Source organism: Hemitrygon akajei, chromosome 4 (genome assembly GCF_048418815.1).
Source record: "Hemitrygon akajei chromosome 4, sHemAka1.3, whole genome shotgun sequence".
Classification (NCBI taxonomy): domain Eukaryota; kingdom Metazoa; phylum Chordata; class Chondrichthyes; order Myliobatiformes; family Dasyatidae; genus Hemitrygon; species Hemitrygon akajei.
In genome coordinates this window covers 78,179,548-78,201,259 of record NC_133127.1, presented here as the reverse complement: position 1 = coordinate 78,201,259, position 21,712 = coordinate 78,179,548, and the positions used below count along the sequence as shown (strand labels likewise).

Here is a 21,712-nt window from a genome sequence, read left to right as displayed (position 1 = left end):
TGATTGATCCTACCGTCACTCTAGTCATCCTTCTGTTCTTCACGTATTTGCAAGGACATTGGTTTCTCAAATCTGAAAACCTGCCCCATGCACCAACTCTTCTGCCATGCATTCACCTCTTATTTTCATCATACTCTTACCGTCACTGACACATGGCATAGGCAACAGTCCATAGGTCACTGCTCTTGAGGTTCTGCATTTTAGCTTCCGTTTTCATTCTAGTTCCCTGTATTCATTCTTCAGGACTTCATGCTTTTTCCTAGCCTTGTCAATGTACACTGTAACTTTTGGCAGCTCATCCTCCCCCTAAGGAATACTGTTCTGTGAAGTCTCTGACCTTGTCACCTGGGAGACAACATACCAACTGAGAGTCCTGTTCTTGTCCACAAAATCTCATGTCTGTTCCCCTAACCAATGGTAGCTATAAACCACGAGAAAAAATACAACTTGAAATTCTAATGTGCCTTAAAGGACAGACTAAATGAATTTTATGTGGTAGTCTACACCTGCTTTGTAAATTGCATTACTGCCTGGGGCAGAAGGCTCACTGATGCTACTGACCAGATGTTGCACTTCTTCACAAACAAAATTCTGCGCAGGATGGAGGCTGTTGGAGGTTGGGAGAAGAGAAGGCATTCAGGTGCATTTGAAAGTTAAATAGCTATGACAACTGGCAAAAAGAAAGGTGAAATTTTACTGGCTGTCAAACTTGTGATGGGAATTTTGAAGACAGTACTTCTTTACTGTATCATTCAATTCACTGCCAGAATCTTATAAAAACATTCTAAGAGACTTTGGGACAGCAAGATATGTTGTCTGGATAGAGACAAGGAAGGTTCAGATATATTAGGGATTATTCAGGAGTTATGTGAATATAGCAGATATTAATTCAAACAAGAAGCAGACTTCAGTTCTTAGCAAGTAGTAAATTGAAGTTAACAACATGTCTTTTCGCTGTCTCTGGATCATAGGCTGCCCACAGACTAAGAGATATGGTTTACAAAATGGTGACCATGGTTTGCAGATGCATCAGCCAAACATTAAGACAGTGGAGTTGTGTTAATTGGCCTGCTTCAAAGCAAACAACATGGCTAAGTTATTTGCATCATTGTGACTTCAGTTCAAGCTGACAGACCAGACTGATGTTATCACTTAGCAGATCAAACATGGTCACAGGTCTAGGCAATCAATAGTTTTGTTTTTGTGTACTTAGGACATTTCTGCCCTCAGAGACAGCCCTGACAGCATTCATTTTGAGTGTCTGGGATTTCCATCTTCAGAAGCTTTTAGACATTCTGTGTCAATTAGTTTGTCCCAGCAGGAGCATTTGAACATTCAGAGGTGTCTCCCACTGTTGATATGTTCAAAGGAAGCATTGCCAACCCAAAATGTTGAAGTAAACAATGTCATTGTAACTATAGAAATTGCATTGAATCACCTTCTATTACCTTTGATCTTAAGGGTTTAAAAATGTGATGTACTTTTGGCTTTGTGAGACTCTACTATGAGTATTTCCTGAAGCACACCTGCTTGTTATGATGAATAAAGACGTCAATATCATTGACTTCAGTGTCTTTCTGGCGACTTCAATCACAGTCCCAACAAGGTGTGGGGCAAATATTGATGACAATTGATGTTTGTGGGCACATGTCAGAAAAATCCAGGCTTTAGAGACTTCTATATTCAATTTAATACCGTCAATAAGCTTAAAAGTCATCTACAGAAAGATCCATTTTTTTTGTGGTGAATATCTCTGGACGGTGCACCTTTCTTTGTGCATGGAAATGAGATTGAAATCGGGGAGTTTTATCTGCAGTTCTAAAGATAACCTGACCTTGATCTGAATTACTAATGCTGTGTCCTTCTGAAAATTTCTCCACCTCTTCTTCAGCTCATCTTCTGCTGAATCTACCATTCATGTCTGGACTCAACCACACTACTCTGCTGCTCCCATACAAAGCCTAATATTGCACTAAATAGTTTCAGCCAGATGGAAATGTCAGTAAACATAATATGTTCTTCCAGAGGCCTCCGCTGTGGTGGCTGGTGAATCTTGTTTGCCTGTAGACAGGTTGCATTTGAAGGTTTGTGATGGCAAGGAGTGAAGTATCAATAGTTGGTATGTGGTCAGAGTCAAGATTGAGAATAGCAAGGGTCATGAATATGGATTGGTTCGGACAAGCTGAAACAAATCAGCTAAACCTTAATAAAAGTTGTTATATCAATGGAAGGGTTGGTAGCTCTGTGTCATTGTAGTCTTAGCATCATTGCCCCTAGCCTTAGTAGTAGCCAAGCTTTTTAAAAATTATGCATCGGAAGTCTGTGACCCTCATTCTCATGAACAATGGGAATTTAGTATGGTAAGGTTTCAGGGAAACCACATTTGTGAAAGCCGATTGTTCTGTACGGAAATAAGAGTAATTGTTTATTTTAGATAGGTGAAGTTGAAAATCATATGCAATGCCCACTTTCAGCCATCTAATAACTCTGAGTTTCATGTCAGGTTTCCAACACTAATAAAGATCCCAACAGAAAATTAGGGGATGAATTTCCTCAGTACCATTAGCAACCTACTTAATTGGCTGCAAATTTTACTAACTCTGAAATAAACCTACTTCCAACTGCACTCGACTATTATTTTCAGCACAATGAAAATAAATTTCTAGGTGCATCTCTGTCTTGCTGCAACAAATGATTGACTATACTTTGAAGCAATGCTAACGTCAAGAATTTAGTTATGCTGACTTTATTGTAGATGTGACTGTAGACCTAGTTACCTTCTGCAGTACCAATGGTCATTTTGGTGTAAGAGACAAGAAGGCTGTAGGCCCCAATCAGAAAATACATTACACTGTAACTTGTTCACTCGGCTGTTGCATCAGCTCCACCATATCAGGCGGATAGATGTTCTGCCACCTGCATGTTTCAGAGCCATGGACTACTTATAGCAGGCACATCAGACTATTGAGAAGGTATGCCAACAATGTCACCTTAAAAATAAATCACTGGTAAGTTATGTGAACCAACATCAGCTCCCTCTCCTGAACCAGGGTCAGTATCCTCTCCTGAACCAACATCCCCAGCATAAAGAACAGATACTCTAGGTGGGCTCATCATTCACATGTCTGACACTAGACCCCAAAGCATGTATGCTGCTCTGAGCTTCATCATTGTAAAAGGGAAAGAAGTGATTCTAGGACACTCTCCAAATCCCATTGAAAGAATGTAATCCTCACCAACTCATGAAAATCCTGCCCATGACTGCTCAGTATAAAGGAGAGTGGCAGGGTGAGAACACATAGTGCAGCACCAAGGATTTTGACTCTCTTTGGAGCACTCCAAAGACCAGCAAAAACACCAGGAGAAAGCATTACCTTATAACCTATACATAAATCCCTGTCAAATCCCTCCTATCCTTCCTGAAACAAAGTTTGTAAATCCCAAATTGGTTTTATCAGCCATAGAACTGAAGTGGAAACAAATTATCCTCAACTTTGAGATAGGAAGACTTACATTCATGAAGCATTTTCATAACTCTGGATGACTCTCAGCTCTTTTTCTGCAATAAAGAACTTCTAAACACTCAATTATTGTAATAGTGAAATATTGAAATAGTGAAAGTTGGCTTGCAGGTACAACAGGTTATTAAGAAGGCAAACGGAATGTTGGCCTTCATTGCTAGAGGGATTGAATTCAAGAGGAAGGAGGTCATGCTGCAACTATACAGGGTACTGGTGAGGCTGCACCTGGAGTACTGTGTGCAGTTCTGGTCTCCGTACTTGAGGAAGGATATACTGGCTTTGGAAGCAGTGCAGAAGAGGTTCACCAGGTTGATTCCAGAGATGAAGGGGTTAACCTATGAGGAGAGATTGAGTCGCCTGGGACTATACTCTCTAGAGTTCAGAAGAATGAGAAGGAATCTTATAGAAACACACAAAATTTTGAAAGGGATAGATAAGATAGAAGTAGAAAAGTTGTTTCCATTGGTAGGTGAGACTAGACCTAGGGGACATTGCCTCAAGATTCAGGGGAGAAGATTTAGGACAGAGATAAGGAGAAACAGTTTTTCCGAGAAAGTGGTGAATCTGTGGAATTCTCTGCCCAGGGAAGCAGTTGAGGCTTCTTCACTAAATATATTTAAGATACAGTTAGATAGGTTTTTACATAGTAAGGAATTAAGGGTTATGGGGAAAAGGCAGGTAGATGGAGCTGAGTTTACGGACAGATCAACCATGATCTTATGGAATGGCAGGGCAGGCTCGATGGGCCAGATGGCTACTCCTGCTCCTATTTCTTATGTTCAGTGTAATATTTTGTTGACCCGACTGCATGTAGAACTACAGTAGTTTTGAGAGTCATTGAGTCAGAAATTGCTACCAGCCACAAAGAACTTACACATTTGACATTGGCACATCATGCCAGTATCAAGTCCTGATGTCATTTTCCTGGTAACTAAGTATGGATACAGCTTAGAAACAGCCTGTGAAGTGATAGGACCTTACTTGACATAAGACCACAGCAGGGCCTGTCCACAAAAGATTTGCAAGATTTTTTTTGGTGGGATTGTTATGCCATACAGGTGTTAACATTAATTGCTTCAGAACATTCCTATAACTCATTCAAAGCCTATTGAAATACATATTCAAGTGTTCAAAATGCGAAATGCATATTCAAATATTAAAACATTCTTAATTAATTGAGTACTTACTCTTCTGTCCCACAGCTTGTCTTCTCTATTCAAGTGAATGGGCTAACAGTTCTTACTTCATTTCCACCAGGCAAGTTTCTCAGCATCGAGAAAGTCTGCAGATGCTGGAAATCCAAAGCAACACACACAAAATGGTGGAGGAACTCAGCAGGCCAGGCAGCATCTGTGGAAAAGAGTAACCTGTCAATATTTCCGGCGGAAACCCTTCATCAGGACCCTCGAAGGGTCTTGGCCCGAAATGTTTGCTGTTCACTCTTTGCCATAGATGCTGCCTGGCCTGCTGAGGTCCTCCAGCATTTTGTGCGTCTTGCTTTAAGTTTCTCAGCAAAATTGCCAGGGTGCAGCCACGGTCTTGCCAGTGATTTTGGGATTTTGTTTTCATCTGTGAATCGTGAGCATAATGATGTTCATAATGCTAACAATTTGGCCATTGTTCTCACTATGACATATTTTCATACTGCCAATTTTAAATTTTGGCATGAAACAGAGCAATATTTACTAGTATAGATTTATAACAATAAAAAAAGCATTAAATCAATTTAGCTTACCATTATTGAATAAGCAGATTTTTAAATAACTGAATATGACTTTATAAACATATTGGCAATAACATGGTACACAATAGTTAGTTTCTTAATGTTGTAAGAAAAAATATTTTAAAATATCACTATTGCTGCCTTTTCACCCAAAAGAACCAGCTTAATTTTAAGAGCTTCCTTAAAAGCCTACAAAGGACTGCAATTAGCAGGAACCAGCCATGGTAATTAATTCAATCTGGACATGAGTCAATTTTGTGTGGAAAACTGCTTCTAGCGCAATATTTTTTAAACCACTCCTGAATATGTAAGAACATTGATTTATGCTAAACGTAATTGGCACTCTAAATGTTGCGATTTTATCTGCAGTGGTTTGGTCAAATGCAGATGAGTCATATTGAATAAATCCAACCATAGCTTTGGTGAAGCTCCGGGCCATGAAGTTTAATTAACATCCAGACCTTAGCAACATGAAATATACCTTTCTCCCCCACTTTCCAACATGCTGAACTTACTTCAGAAAATACCTTTAAATCAGTTACTTGTGGAAGCACACACCTTTTCTTTCAAGCACTTGTCAACTAAGCACTTTTCACACATTGGGATGTCCCTGCTACTTCTCATTAACTATCCTGAGATAAACAAGCAATGTGTGGTTCTATACATAAGCAATGGTCCAATGATACTGATTATGTGAGCTAGGGAGGACTTTTAGACACTGAAAACAGTGAGAGTCATGTAAACTTTGTGTGCTAATGTAAAGGTTTAGAAGTAAAATTTGGGAGACACATTGCCATTGTCTAAATCAAGGTTGTACTGTCAACTATATTATCCACGTTCTTCAACAGTTCAATAGTTTTGTTTAATATCAGAGAATGTATACAATATATAACCTGAAATACTTACTCTCCACAGACATCCTTGAAACAGAAGAAAAAAACCCCCCAAAGAATGAATGACAGAAAAAACATAAGAACCCCCAAAGCCCCTCCCCACACACACAAGCAGCATCAACCCCTCCCATTTATTCTAGAATAAACAGCATTCCAACCACCCACCATGCAAGCAAAGGCAAAGCCCCAAAAGGGAGATCCTGGTCTAGAGTCCATCAAAAACTAACTGTTCACTCCAATATTTCGACATCCCACAGGCTCCCTCTCTCACTAACAAGGGAGAGATATTTCGCTCCTTTGACAGTGACAGGGGAGATAACAGTCACTATTTCGATGTTACAATCAGTTTGAAGCATTGCTTTTTATTTCGAGTTCCCCGACTCAAAAAGTGGCAAATCGATTACCGAGTGCAGAGCCCTCCGACAGCCTCAATCGCTGTCTTCATTGTTCCAGCTCCCGCGACGTTTCATTACGTGACACCGGTGAGAGTTTGTGTCCACAGGGCTGCACAGGCCCCGAAGACGCCCAACTTCAGGCCAAACCGGGACATGCTGAAATGCGGCCGATTGGCAGGCTCCAAGAATGGCATGTTGTTGTGCAGAACCACAGTTTTTGAGTGCTGCTGTAGATCATAGATCCTGTTAGGACCCCAGCAACCCTGAAAAGGAAACTAGAGATATTAGAATAGGAAGAGCTTAACTGTTTCACTGATGAGCTGGGAGAAGTTGCCCTCTGGCTCCAACTTTAGCTCTTGTGACTTCTTGCTGAAATAGTGTAAAAGTGATTTACATCAGTTAAGTAGTTATGTTTTTGTGACTAATAGAATAAAACTTCTGGTTACAAAGACGTCTGTGTGCAGCAGAGCAATATGCACAAAGTATTGGTGGAACCCAGCATGTCAGGCAGCATCTGTGGAAATGAATAAACAGTTGATGTTTTGGGCCAAGACCCTTCTTCATGACTGGAAAGGAAGGGTAAAGATACCACAATAAAGTGGTTGGGGAGGAGGAGGACTAGGTAGAAGTTATCTTCCCCCTTCCTTTCCAGTGCTGAAGGAGGGTCTTTGTCTGAAGCATCGACTGTTTATTAATTTCCATAGATGCTGCCTGACCTCCTGAGTTCCTCCAGCATTTTGTGTGTGGTGCTCTGGATTTTCCAGCATCTGCAGAATCTCTTGTGTTTGTGTGTGCAACAGAATACCATTTTATGCCTTTCTCTAGGGCTGGTACTCCAGTCCAGCTGGATGGGAAAAAAGAATGTATGACTGCAACAGCTGAGTTGCTGTTTTATCCCTGCAGCAGAGGTCAGTAATGGATCAAAATGAAAGCTTCTGTTATCTCCGGTCTGGAAATGATTATTATAAAATACAGGCCTGCAATGTTGTTTTATAGGGGTGATTACAGCCAGAATTGTTATATTAGTCAATTTTATCACTTGTAACTGCAAGGAAGCAGGTTCCCTCTTTTGTGCAAATTGTGTCTAGCTGCTATAACATTTTTATTGGCCTCTGGCTCAATGATAGGCTGGGGTTTTATTAGCCAATCAGAGTAGGGTTCTGTCACACTCACACAAAGAATAGATTGTAGCTCTTTGTTAATGATATGGAAACGAAATTAGTTGCTGCAGGCTCCTGACAGACCAGTGCCATGAATGCAAATTAGAGCGAATGAGGAAAAAAATGTTCAACAATGGTAAACTATCCTCACCTTAAAGAATGCAGACACATAGAAAGGTCATGAAATTGCTAAAATAAAACACTAAGGTGTCTGAATTTGTCAGTGCAGAAGGTTGGTTTGTTGGTTTTTCTCCGAGAAAATATTACTGGAAGTGCGAAGTAATAATGTTACTGTGCAGCAGAGCAACTGGGATCTCGATGAACAATGGAACAAATAATGCATTGAAATTATGGAATTGACAAAGAAAGATCACAAGGACTGTGAAACAGATCAATTACTGGTCAGAAACGCCACTAGTTGTTCCACACTCTGCTGCTGGATTTTGCCTCCATAGCTGTGTAAAGAGTTATTACATCCACACGACTGCATTCCACCATTGGACTACTCAAGGATTCAGTGATGGATCACAAGCTATTTAGTTCCCCAGTATTTACACCGGAAAATCTGACCACAGCACCTGCACCAATTTAAACCTTCTGCAGAGTTGTGGCATCATTCATTTCAATAGTGCAGAATGTAGAAGAGGGATAAATGCATTACTGGTGCATGTAGTTTATAATTTCAAATTAATGGATTTCATTAAATGAATTATTTTATTTTTGTGGTTTAAATTGATTGCCTTTTAAATTTAAATATTGTGTTTAAGAGTACATTAAATATTCTGAGCAATTTTGGTACCCATATGTAAGGAAAGAAGTCCTGGCCCTAGAGAGGATCCAGAGGAGGTTCACAAGATTGATCCCAGGTTTGAAAGGTTTAATATCAGGAGAATTTGGTTTCTCCGGGCTGTAAATAATGGAGTTCAGAAGGATGGAAGGGGGGTGAGGGAGTAAAGATAGGTGGTTTTACTTTCCTCCACTATTGATGCTGTCCTTGCCCTCATCTCCTCCATTTCCAGAATGTATCCACTCAGCCCATCTTCCCACCACCTTAACAGTGATAGAGTTCCCCTTGTCCTCACCTACCACCCCCTGAGCCTCAGCATCCAACGTATCATCGTTTGCAACTTCCACCATCTCCATAGTGATCCTACCACTAAACATACCTCTACCTTTCCCCTTCCCCCTGCAGTCCGCAGGGATTGCTCCCTTTGTAATTCCCTTGTCCATTTGTCCCTCCTGGCATGTGTCTCTACAAATAGCCAAAGTGCTACTCCTGCCCATTCACCTCCTCCCTCACCTCCATTCAGGACCCCAGACTGTCCTTCCATGTGAGACAACACTTCACCTGTGAGTCTGCTGGGGTCATCTATTGTGTCCAGTGCTCCCAGTGCAGCCTCCTCTACATCGTTGAGACCCATTGTAAGTTGGGGGACTGCTTCATCGAGCCCCTCTGCTCCACCTATAAGAAGCAAAACTTCCCAGTGGCCAACCATTTTAATTCCCATTCCCATTCCTGTTCCAAAGTGTCAGGCCATGGCCTCCTCTTGTGCCACAGTGAGTCTGGGTAGCCTCCAACCTCATGGTATGAATATTGATTTCCCCTTCCTGTTAAAAAAAAATTCCCTCCCCCTTCTCTCTTACTCTATTTCCCACTCTGGCCCCTTACTTCTTCTCACCTGCCTATCATCTCCTCGTGCGTTCCCTTTCCCTTTCTCCACTCTCCTCTCCTATCATACTCCTTTCTTTCTAGCCCTTTACCTTTCCTTCCTAGCTTCACCTATCATCTTCTAGCTAACCTCCTTCCCCTCCTCCAACCATTTTATTCTGGTCTCTTCCCCCTTCCTTTCCTGTTCTGAAGAAGGGTCTTGGCTCGAAATGCTGATTGTTATTCATTTCCATAGATGCTGCCTGATCTGCTGAGTTCCTCCAGCATTTTGTGTGTTGAAAAAGATCTGCCAAGATTGGATGGTGGAGCAGACTATACAGACCAAATGGCCCAATTCCTATCCTGTACCTTATGGTCTAAATAGTTCTTGAATGTTTAGGTTTGTTATGGGTGTGTTGTTGCTTTGAAAGCTTGAGACATGTGGAACTACCTGTCAAAGCATTTTGGCAGAATTAGGAACCAGTGAGACCTTGTGCTGCTCAGTGTCTGTTAGTCTGGTTGCATCAGCTTCTTTGCGAAGTGTGTGCTGGAAACCTCATCTAGATGAGACCTTGCCTAGCAACTAGGCATCAGGGACTGCAAGTGCAAGCAGCTTTTGGCAATTTCCAGACCAAAATGTGTGAATTTATTGTCTTTATTTGCCACAAGTTGCTGGCCAGTTGGCACATTAATAATTATGTTTGCTACTTTGATACCTAATTTTTCATCGCATTTCAACCCATTTTTTTTGTTTTGGAAAACGAATGATAGAATTGTTTATTCCAATCAATATTGTAGCGGCTATTCTAACAAGCCAATGCTGCTGCTGGCAACCTAATATGGGGGTTGTTATCCTTGTATGATCAATTCAATAGTAATGTTCCAAAAAGTCAAAGAACTGTATTTGATCCTTTAGCAACTAATGAAACAAACAATCTTAAAGCGATGGAGTTAAGCATAACTAAGTGAAATTAAGCCTAAACAAAAGTTGTGACGCCCGGTGGCCCCCAGAACCGAAGCAAACTGCCTAGAACAAAGCACGAATATGTAACTTATTCCCTTTGCTTTTACCATGCCGCCACCTATGTGACTAGTTATCAAAATAAACATCATACACACAGAATACAGTGCGAATAGAGAACAGATGCATGGCCGTTACAGATATTAAAGACTATATCTCAAAATTAATATATCTGCTTCAAAGAAACAGATAACTGGATCGTTTTCAATAAACATAGCAGGGAACTGGAGGAATCTATGAAGCCATGGAACAAAGGAGTAAAAAATATGAATCAGTCCCTGCCGTAAATGACAGCCCAGGAATGAATACCAGCTTTACATGTGGAAACTCTATCTTTAAAGAAATGTACAACTGTAACTAATTTTAAATGATATTTATGGCAACATACTTTAGTTATTATATCCCTTTTCTTCCTCTCTTGCTTTCTGTGGTTCACTATTTTGTATCAATGTTTACTGCAACTCAGGTAACCTATACATAGCTATAATGATCATATTCCTAGCCAGTGCCCTTTTGTTTAGTTTTGTTGGCCTGGATCTTACAGATTAATGCCGGTGGTTGTGACCTCCCCAAATCACAGTGGGAAATTGAAAGAAATTTTGTGCAAATTACTGTTCGGTGTATCCAGTTATATTCTCCATTTCTAATTCTTGGAATAAAGCAATCACAATATTTTGGGTGTACTCTCATTAATATTCTTCTATGAAATCTTGCCCAATTTCTGCCAGTAGCAGCCTCTGGTGATAGCAGCAATGTCTCAGTTGTGTTCTGATGAAGTTCTGCATCTGAATATCTCTGCTTCTCAAATAATCAGCAGAAATTTACCGTAACTGGTATATCCAGTGGCAAGTAGTGTTGATCCAGCTCAACATAGCACAATTCTATGTCTGCAGTTAAGAAAATCAACAATTTATGAATAGGTCTCTGCCTAAGTATATAATGTAGACTTGGAGTGTTACACTAAAAAAAATGAAGTGCATGTTTTTTTGTCTGACAAGTGTTTCACCTGCCATTATTTTCTTCAAAAATAGAAGTACATATTTTCCAGTGACTAGCCTCAAGATAGGTAATGGTTTACTGAATGTAGTGCTGGACTAGTGCCCCAGAGATGGTCAAGGTTAAACTGTCTTCTGAAGCATACATTTTATTTGAGCTAATTGGTGACTAACTCTCAAAAATGAGGTCCAAAAGAAAATACACAGATACACGTTTGATAGAAAGTGGCAAGATCAGCTTGCATATCCGGCAGATCATCATGCAAATCAGTGTGCAATGCTTCCATATTACAGCTTCATATGCTTCAGCCAACACCCCAGCATAACCTATCACAGCTAAATCAGTATTAATAAAAATATAGGAGCTGCCATCCTTGTCATTAAAACAGATTGTGACACCTTGTAGTTAGTTTGCTGGATTGTTTGTTTCTGTGAGTTAATTTTATGGTCTGTGTGGTGCTGAATTTTTTTGTTATGGAAGACTATGCCAGAGGATATTTCTTCTAAGTGATTGGTAGGGCTTCCTCTGGGAAATGAAAGAATGAAGGAAGGTCAAACACAGCAGGACCAGCTGCTAGAGAAGGAAGGGAGGAGGAGGGAGAGAAAAGCTCTTAACAGGAGACCGAGTTTGCCAAGAGTCCTTAGGGAGCCATTCTTTAACACCATTTTCAGCAAAGACCAGCAACTTAATTGTTTTACACAGGAGATTGTGTCTAAATTCCCTCTACAAATGAAGCCACTCCTGCAGAACACAGCAGAGGATTTTACAGGTCTGGTTCCTTCCAGGCTGCCTCTAGATATTTGACTTCAACCATCCAGTCTGCAGTACGCTGATGTAATAAGAGATGCCATTGAGGTGCTCCACACAAAGAGAAACGGTTCAGAGTCACTCCCTCCCACCAGAGACAGGCAGTGAAATGCAAATTAAAATTTGCACAGATTGCAGGTTTTCCTGTGGAGCACAGTGCCATTCACTCAGGCTCATTGCTTTCTCTTCAACTCGTTATCTTGGCCATTTTAATGAAGTGAAAGAGATTTCATTTTCTCATTATCCATCTGGTGCACGATCACGGACAGGAGCCCCCTTCATTCTGCAGTGTTCTCCTGTGCCACCAGAATCTGACCCATCAATACAAGTCAAATGCTGGCGACTCAGTGATAAATTTAGCTTTTACTGCTTATAGCTCTAACAGGAATCCATATACATGCTGCACAGGAATTCTGCAATGGTAGCCATGCTTCTCTGGATGATGTTGCCTTCAGTGCACTCAAGCATCAGACCTCATCATGTACAAACAATATTTGGATGATTTACTTCAAGCTCCACAATATGCAAGGCTGTGGGCCAGGTTCTGGAAAATAGAATTAGGCTCGGTAACTCTTAAATGGCAAGGACACGATGGGCCAAACAGACTTCATTGTCGTTACATTTTGGTGATTCTTTTGAACACTTTTGTTTATTTTGCACAAAATTTGAGAAATGCACAGGGATACTTTTCACACATATATATACCTATTTACATTTTCATTATCTACACCTTCTTAAACCATATAAACCATATAACAATTACAGCACGGAAACAGACCATCTCGGCCCTTCTAGTCCGTGCCGAACGCTTACTCACACCTAGTCCCACTGGCCTGCACTCAGCCCATAACCTCCATTCCTTTCCTGTCCATTTACCTATCCAATTTTGCTTTAAATGACAATACCAAACCTGCCTCTACCACTTCTACTGGAAGCTCATTCCACACAGCTACCACTCTCTGAGTAAAGAAATTCCCCCTCGTGTTACCCTTAAACTTCTGCCCCCAACTCTCAACTCATGTCCTCTTGCTTGAATCTCCCCTACTCTCAATGGAAAAAGCCTATCCACGTCAACTCTATCTATCCCCCTCATAATTTTAAATACCTCTATCAAGTCCCCCCTTAAACTTCTACGCTCCAAGGAATAAAGACCTAACTTGTTCAACCTTTCCCTGTAACTTAGGTGCTGAAACCCAGGTAACATTCTAGTAAAATGTTATTACATTTTAATTCAGCCATTCAAATACTGTACAGACACTTCAATATACAAACCAGGAAAATAATGCATTTTCTAGCTGACTTACTGATGCCATCAATTAAAATTATTTGCTCCTTTGAATTAATTATTACCACTAATTATGTGCTGCACATGCCTGTTCTGCAAAGAGCTAGGGATTTCAGGACATGTCTGTGTTGATGAATTATTGGGAAGATCCAGGGTGACAATACCAATTTGAAAGGACAGGCATCATGAATATTGTCTCTAACTATGTTCATTCTGAAAATGAATGTCGGGGTTGTGTATGGTGACATATATGCATTTTGATAATAAATTTACCTCGACTTTTGAACTTTGTTATGGGAATATGGAAACAAATTGTCAATCATTACTGCGGTACTAATGGGAAGTATAACAGTAATAGTGTGGTATCGGCATTTATTTTTCCTTGGATGTTGTGCCCTTCTCATTATCCTTATGATCTGGTATTGCCAAAAGGTTGATCTGCAATCCCCAAGTCAGGACAGTGTTCCATTCCTGAGAACTGTTTATAACCTGAACTGTTCATAAATTGGAAATGAACAAAACCAATGTATGGAAGAGGAATGCAGAAACAGTTGTGATGGTGCAAACAGGATGAGAGGAGTGATCAGTAGGCAGCTTCGCCAACTCAGTGAGTAAGCGAGTGAGTCTTCTCAGCATTACTAGCTCAGCTCAGCTGGACCCAGTCCCCAATTCTTGCAACTCTGGGGGAGAAGGCTCACAGAAATGCCCAGCTCTGACCCATTAGATAATGCCCACAGCGACCAGCAAATCCATCACCGTGTATCCCGCTGGTCTCCAAAGTGTTCATTCTAACGGATGGGCTGTCCGTAAGTCAGGTATTCATAACCTGGAGAGGACCTGTACGGTTGTATAGGATGGACTGAATGGATCTGATGGTCTTTGTATGCCTGTGACTTGTCAGTTTTTTTCTAAACGATTGTTGTTGCTTCTCTCAAAGACAATGTTTTGTAGTATGCTCATATGTCACTGCTTTGGGTACCTATGGATGCTGCTATACCAGTAAATAAAGGAAGCATGCCAAAAGGACAGGACCAAAGGCACAGAACCTATAACAATGTCTCTGGAAAATAAATACTTGGCCATCTATGGGGGCTAAAGACTGACAGGCTTCCTGGCCCTGATGATTCATAGACTGGGTCATAAAGGAAGTAGCTGCAAAGAAAGTGAATTCATCAGTTGTGACCTCTCTGGAATCTGTAAAGGTCCTCGAAAGGCAAACTACAAATATAACCATACTTTTGAAAAGAATTAGACATAAAGCCGTGGGCCACAAATCCGAAGAAAAGGCCAAAATTCATTATTGGGAGCTCCTTGGGAAATGTTCAACTGACACCAGAGTGGGGATTGTTTATGAATTCAGTGTGATTCTTGACATGGTGTCAACCTGAGAGGGTTCTGTTCCCATTAGTTGACTCCTCCTGATTTAACTGTAGGTGTGTCTCTACTGACCTGCAGAAAAGCATTTTCTAGAGGATCCATGTAGGACTCAAGAGTTCCTATCTGTTCACCTTTTTCCAGGCAGCCTAAGGCAGAGAAGATGTTGGAGCTCAAGGTCTGAGTAGCCTTGGTGTGAGCATTAATGAGAGGAGGCATGATATAATAACCTGAAGCCCTGTTAACAACGGCACCATCAACTGAGATGGCCGCAGGTTCTATTAATACCTTCATTGTCTATACTAGTGTCCAGGCCAAACCTAAGGGCATTTATTGGCAGAGAAACATAGAAACATAGAAAACCTACAACATAATACGGGCCTTTTGGCCCACAAAGCTGTGCCGAACATGTCCTTACCTGAGAAATTACCTAGCGTTACCCATAGCCCTCTATTTTTCTAAGCTCCATGTACATATCCAGGAGTCTCTTAAAAGACCCTGTCGTATCCACCTCCACCACCGTCGCTGGCAGCCCATTCCACTCACTCACCACTCTGCATAAAAAACATATCCCTGACATCTTCTCTGTACCTACTTCCAAGCACCTTAAAACTATGCCCTCTCATACTAGCCATTTCAGCCCTGGGAAAAAGCCTCTGACTATCCACACGATCAATGCCTCTCATCATCTTATATACCTCTATCAGGTCACCCCTCATCCTCCGTCGCTCCAAGGAGAAAAGGCCAAGTTCGCTCAACCTGTTCTCATAAGGCATGTTCCCCAATCCAGACAACATCCTTGTGAATCTCCTCTGCACCCTCTCTATGGTTTCCACATCCTTCCTGTGGTGAGGCGACCAGAACTGAGCACAGTACTCCAAGTGGGGTCTGACCAGGGTCCTATATAGCTGCAACATTACTTCTCGGCTCCTAAACTCAATCCCACGATTGATGAAGGCCAATGCACCATATGCTTTCTTAACCACAGAGTCAATCTGCGCAGCAGCCTAGAGTGTCCTATGGACTTGGACCTCAAGATCCCTCTGATCCTCCACACTGCCAAGAGTCTTACCATTAATGCTATATTCTGCCATCATATTTGACCTACCAACATGAACCATCTCACACTTATCTGGGTTGAACTCCATCTGCCACTTCTCAGCCCACTTTTGCATCCTATCAATGTCCCACTGTAACCTCTGACAGCCTTCCACACTTTCCAGAACACCTCCAACCTTTGTGTCATTAGCAAATTTACTAACCCAGTGGTCGAGAAAAATCTTCAGCATTGTGTTAGTTCCATCATAGGCAGTTTAATTTAAAATGTAGAAAGTATTTATTATAAATGTAGCAGATCAGGAGGACTTCTCTACTGTGTTCTTAATTCTACCTGCAACCTACACTGGTTACCTGTACTATATATGAACCCTTCCTACTCCCTGGACTAGGCTTTATGTCAATCAAGAAATGCATACTGAGATAGCCAGTGCAACGGACCCACTCTTAATTTCTTCCGGGCTTATGGAGGAGTCATTCTCAAATGTACTCACTCGGAATGGAGTCATCTACAAAGTGGTATTTGTTTTATTACCATGTGGTAACTCTTAAAGCAGCATTACTTACTTGAAATCACTGCAGCAAGTGATGGAGTAGGTATGACTGACTTGCTAAGAATATGTTGGATGCAGAGTTTGTCACCGCATTTCACTGACATGCAATCAGATAAAAAGGCAATGGAAGTGGAGCTGCCTGCACCCCTTCCTAATAGTGAGACATACAAAATGTAGGTGCACTTGTTTCAACAGTGATTTGGTGAAGTATCCACAATTGTCATCCATGGCAGATTCACTATCAGCTCTTGATAGTGCTCAAACATGCTCTCTTCTGACTATGAGGTTTTATTTTCTTGACAAAGACACTCCTGGTTTTGAGGCAGCAACTTCAAATGGGGATTGTAAGTCAATGACATGCTCATGGACTTCCATTGCCCATTACAGTTCATGTTTGATATGAGAATGGTAATAGATTTTATGTTTCCATTCAACTGTGTAGTGTGAATAAAATACAATTAACACTCAGTCTGATGGTTTATGTGTCAGTGTTTGAATAACTGCGAGCAAAAAGGAAAAATACTGTTTCCATCTGTGTGTGTGTTAGAGCAATTGTGTAGAGAACAATGCCATCTTCAATATGGAGTGCTGTACCCTCTTTCTGACAATAATATTCATTAGTGTTCAATTTAGTGGATTTCTTCTTGAATCTTGTGCCAAGTTATATATGCATCATTTCCAGAAGATTGTAGGGTTCATCTAAAAGCAATTAATTTGGTTGATAATCTACAAACGTTTGTATGTCTTATTTTTTGACCATATCCAAGTACTTGTTTTAAAGAATAGAGTTTAACTTGTTCCCCTTTCTAAACAATAATCTTTTTGTAGTGGCATTTATTGTTGATAATGTCACAATCGCCCAGTTTTATATCACATTCTCCCACTGGCAACTTTCCAGTGATACTTCTGTTTAATAATTACAAATAAGCATTATTACCCAAAAGCAAAATGCTGTAAATGCCACAAATCTGTAAAAAAAAAGCTGGAGAGGAAGCACCTATGGAGGAAGAAATAGCATTTCCAGTTCTTGACCTTTCATCTTAAATGGGAAATAAAACAAATTTCAGAGAAAGAGGGAAGAGAAAAAGAGAATATAAAATAATATTGCCAGCTGAAAGAGGATATTAAAATCTGGCAAATAACAAAATTACTTTCTGAAGTGGTTTAAGTACGAGGAGGCAGAAAAATTTGAAGTTACCAGTTGGGAAGAGAAAAAGCTCGATGGAAACATGAGTTAAAAGGTTGGAATTGATTAACAAAATGTTGAATTTATTGTTGAGTTCAGATGACTGCATTGTGTCTAGTCAGAAGATGAAATGCTGTTTCTCAAGCTTCCATTCAGTTTAGTTGGAACAGTATAAGAAGCAAGAGAAAGGAAGGTCAGAATGGGAACAAAATGGGGAGTTAAAAGGACAGGCAGCTAAGCTGAGGGTCATGCAGTACTTGCCATCTGAATGGAGATTACCGAATCAGCACGTGGATTTTCCAGCGTAGTGGAAATCACATAATACATTACTGGATTACTTACTTTAAAACTGGAAAAAAGCAAAGATGGTTTAGAGCCAGAGTTTAATATTTTAATTACAGTATGGTCACCACTATTTATTTAAAATTTGTAATTGCACTCATTTGACTACATGCATTTGATGATTTAGATAGAAAGATGTTAACTGTAAAGTGTTGTATATTTTTATTGCTATTTCACAGTTATGTAATAAATATGCCTTCAAATGAATCACTATGAAGTTAGTTAGTGCCATTTTGTTCCACACATTCTGTCTAGAGACCTATTGGTGTCAGGGCCCTCTAACATGAGGACAATCCTTGTCCACCTTACTCCGTCACTTCACCTTCATTTGTTTGTTTTGCAAACTCAACTCTTGAAATCACATCATTGGTTAATCTTCCTGATCTTCACCTGTATCACCTTTACCATATAAAAATTCCATTAATACAAAAGAGCATCACTTCTTGATTCTAACAATAGCAAATAAGCTTGAAGTGGGAGATTATTGTCACCTTGGATTGAGATGAATTTTGCCATTAATCCTTCAAATTGCATTTTTCATCCTACTGAAGAATTACGTAAAGTCACAATGAAGCAGTCAAATCATTTGTTGGATAGCTGGGGCAGCGCAGTAGTGGTTAGCACAGTGCTTTACAGTATTGCTGACCCAAGTTCAATTCCCGCTGCTGCCTGTAAGGAGTTTGTACGTTCTCCCCATTTCCTTCACGTGCTCCGGTTTCCTCCCACCATCTGAAGACGCCCCAGTTTGGAGATTAATTGTTCATTGTAAATTATCCCGTGATTAGGCTGGGATTAAATCAGAGATTGCTGGGTGGCGTGGCTTGAATGGGTGGAAGTGTCTATTCCGCGCTATATCTCAGCAGTAAGTAAGTAAATAAATAGATAATGATTTGCTGTGTTATGTACCTTAAAGTGCTGTATCAATGATAGAGTATAGAGCTAGACTCTTATTTTGCAGGTGCATTATTCCAACTATCTAATATTTCCTTTTTCAGATCATTTGCCTGCAGGATTTTTTTGGAGACGATGATGTCTTTGTTGCATGTGGTCCAGAAAAGTATCGATACGCCCAGGATGACTTTTTGCTGGATAGTAGTGGTAAGATACCGTGACTCTTTCTGTTTAGGATTCAGACTGAATATCATTTACCTCCAGGGGAATGCTAAAAATTCAAGGAGATTTTCCACTGATCTACTTTGAATGAGTCATCAATCATCTTTTTATCAGTAATGACATTGATCATTTTGTTATAAATTATGCTGAGATAAATGAATTATTATTTTTTAAATTACTGTTTGATTTCTGAGGAAGCTGCCTTTATTTAACATCAAATATTTAATTTGCAGTGTATTCAAATAAACCTCATTACGTGTGTCAGGTTGGTTCAATTTCCAATTGTTTATCAGATTAGAAATACAGAGCATCTATCTGTTATTACGAAATAATTCGGTTTCAAGTCCCCACTTCGTGCTGAGCTACATATTTCTCAAATGCCAGCATGTTGTTTTCTGTTGTTTGATAGGAAATGATAAACTGACCAGAAATCACCTCCTTTAACATTTATCCAGTGGCCTGTAGATATCTATAATTTAATGTATGTGCTGAGTTTAATCTTGCCTGTGATGCCTCAGAAATTGAATGTCTTTCTACTATGACTCAAAAGGATGATGACCTTTCAGGGAGATGCAGAAGAAGATTGCCAAATGAAATGGAAGGATGATTTCTTCATTTGAAGCTTTAAAAAAAAAGCAGATGAGAATCTTGATCAGGGTTAAAGTATCTTTTCCTTAAAAAGAACAGTCCTAACCAGCTGGTGCATTAACAACACACACAAAATGCTGGTGGAACACAGCAGGCCAGGCAGCATCTATAGGAGAAGCACTGTTGACGTTTCGGGCCGAGACCTTTCGCATTTCCCCCTCCCCCCACTACTTTCAAATCTCTTAGTATCTCTCCTTTCAGTTAGTCCTGACGAAGGGTCTTGGCCCAAAACGTGGACAATGCTTCTCCTATAGATGCTGTCTGGCCTGCTGTGTTCCACCAGTATTTTGTGTGTGTTTGAATTTCCAGCATCTGCAGATTTCCTTGTGGTGCATTAACAATGCCTGTTCAATCATGATAACAATAATTTTGCTCCCAAGCCTCACTGTCATCTTCCGAGTGGACTGCTGTTCAGATCCACTAGGAAAAGCAAGGAGAACAGTATTTGTGGCGGCAGAAGATGACTGCTGGTGATCTGAGGGCTACACACACAAAATGCGGGAGGAGCTCAGCACGACATGCAACATCTATGGAAAAAGATACAATCAATGTTTCGATCCTGCCGAAGGATTTCGCCCTGAAACCTCGACTGTACTTTTTTCCATAGATGCTGCCTGTCCCGCTGAGTTCCTCCAGCATTTTGTGTCTGTTGCTCGGATTTCAACATCTGCAGATTTTCTCTTGTTCGTGATCTGTGGGTTAGCTTGGTTGAGAACTGCTAAGTCTGGACAAGAAGGGTGATTAAATGGAGAGGAAAGGCGAGGTTTCCTTCCAGGCCCCAGAAAGAAAATGTTTAAAATTACCAGGACCTCTCGACCACAATCACCTTTAACTGGAGGTTCCATCGCTAGTTTCTACTGCTGATAAATTGGCAGTTAAATCTACATTAGAATCTGAATACCCTCATTGGGATCTGCTGTTTTAATATTGATGGGACACCTGCAGCAGCTGTTTTTTTTACATTGGGATGGATTGATCCAAAATGACAGCAGTTAAGAACTTGTCAGGAAAGCTGTAAAATTATGTGAGGGACAATGTTTAACATTTGGGCTTTAGTGTTTACTTTTGTAATTTGTTCAAGGCTGCTAAGACTTTTAAAATCTGTTCACTGTAGTATCTTTTGTTTCATAAAGTTTCTGCAAAGAGATGCATATGTTAGTCATCTGCTTGGTTCCTATTTCATTTGCAAATGAATGTCTGGAGTTTTGATGCATTGAATGTCACGTACAAACAGAATGAAACATCTGACCTTCTGTTCCTTGGGTTCGGCATTTCATGTCGACGAAAATGAGAATTTTTTTCTATTTGCGGCATAAATAAATGTACTTGTCTTCTGACGGGAAAAATTTCAAATTATGCAGCTAGAATTGAAAATTTCTGAACCATTCCGCAGAAATACCTTGACTGGCTTTATAATGGCAACTTTTACAATGCCACATGATGGATAGAGACCTGAGTCAAATTCATTGTGATGTCAGATGCAAAGTAGTAGGATTTAATAAATTATAATCAATGTTCTCTTTGTTGGTCTTGTTACGTACCCCGTAACTGGGTCACTTACCAGCAAAGATAGAGAGGTCCGTTGAAGTCTGATGGTACTATTTTTCACAGTATTTATTGATAAAAATACACAAAAATAATATCAATGCAAACATACAGATAATATACGTCATCAATACTAAATCTAAAAGCGCAGGTATAATAATAATCAATAAGAAATAGCTCTATCGTTGTCTAGGGGATAATGTATTGTCCGATGGAAATATAAAAGTCCCTTTAGTTCATTCAGGCTGCAGCCTTTGGTTGGAGTCAAGAGAGAGAGATTTTGGAACTTGCCAGAGTTTCCTTTTTTATGTTGTCGATCCTTCGAAATGTCGTGGGTGTCCTTTTCCTTTTTAGTTAAGCCGTTCTTCCGTGGTCAGTCCCGCCAATCCCAGGCAACGGGAAAGGATGCACGCGGGCCCCACTGGCTGTCGCTATTAAACGCTGT

At 40.3% G+C, this 21,712-nt stretch overlaps 1 protein-coding gene across 7 annotated transcripts in view; it reads left to right on the top strand.

Moving 5' to 3' along the window:
* Window positions 1–21,712, top strand: part of dclk2a (doublecortin-like kinase 2a) — a 343,959-nt gene that overhangs the window by 190,749 nt on the left and 131,498 nt on the right. For all 7 annotated transcript variants that reach the window (XM_073042911.1, XM_073042910.1, XM_073042912.1 and 4 more), the window contains exon 3: window positions 18,957–19,059. In XM_073042911.1, the coding sequence (XP_072899012.1) occupies window positions 18,957–19,059 (103 nt within the window). The remainder of the gene's footprint in view (window positions 1–18,956; window positions 19,060–21,712) is intronic.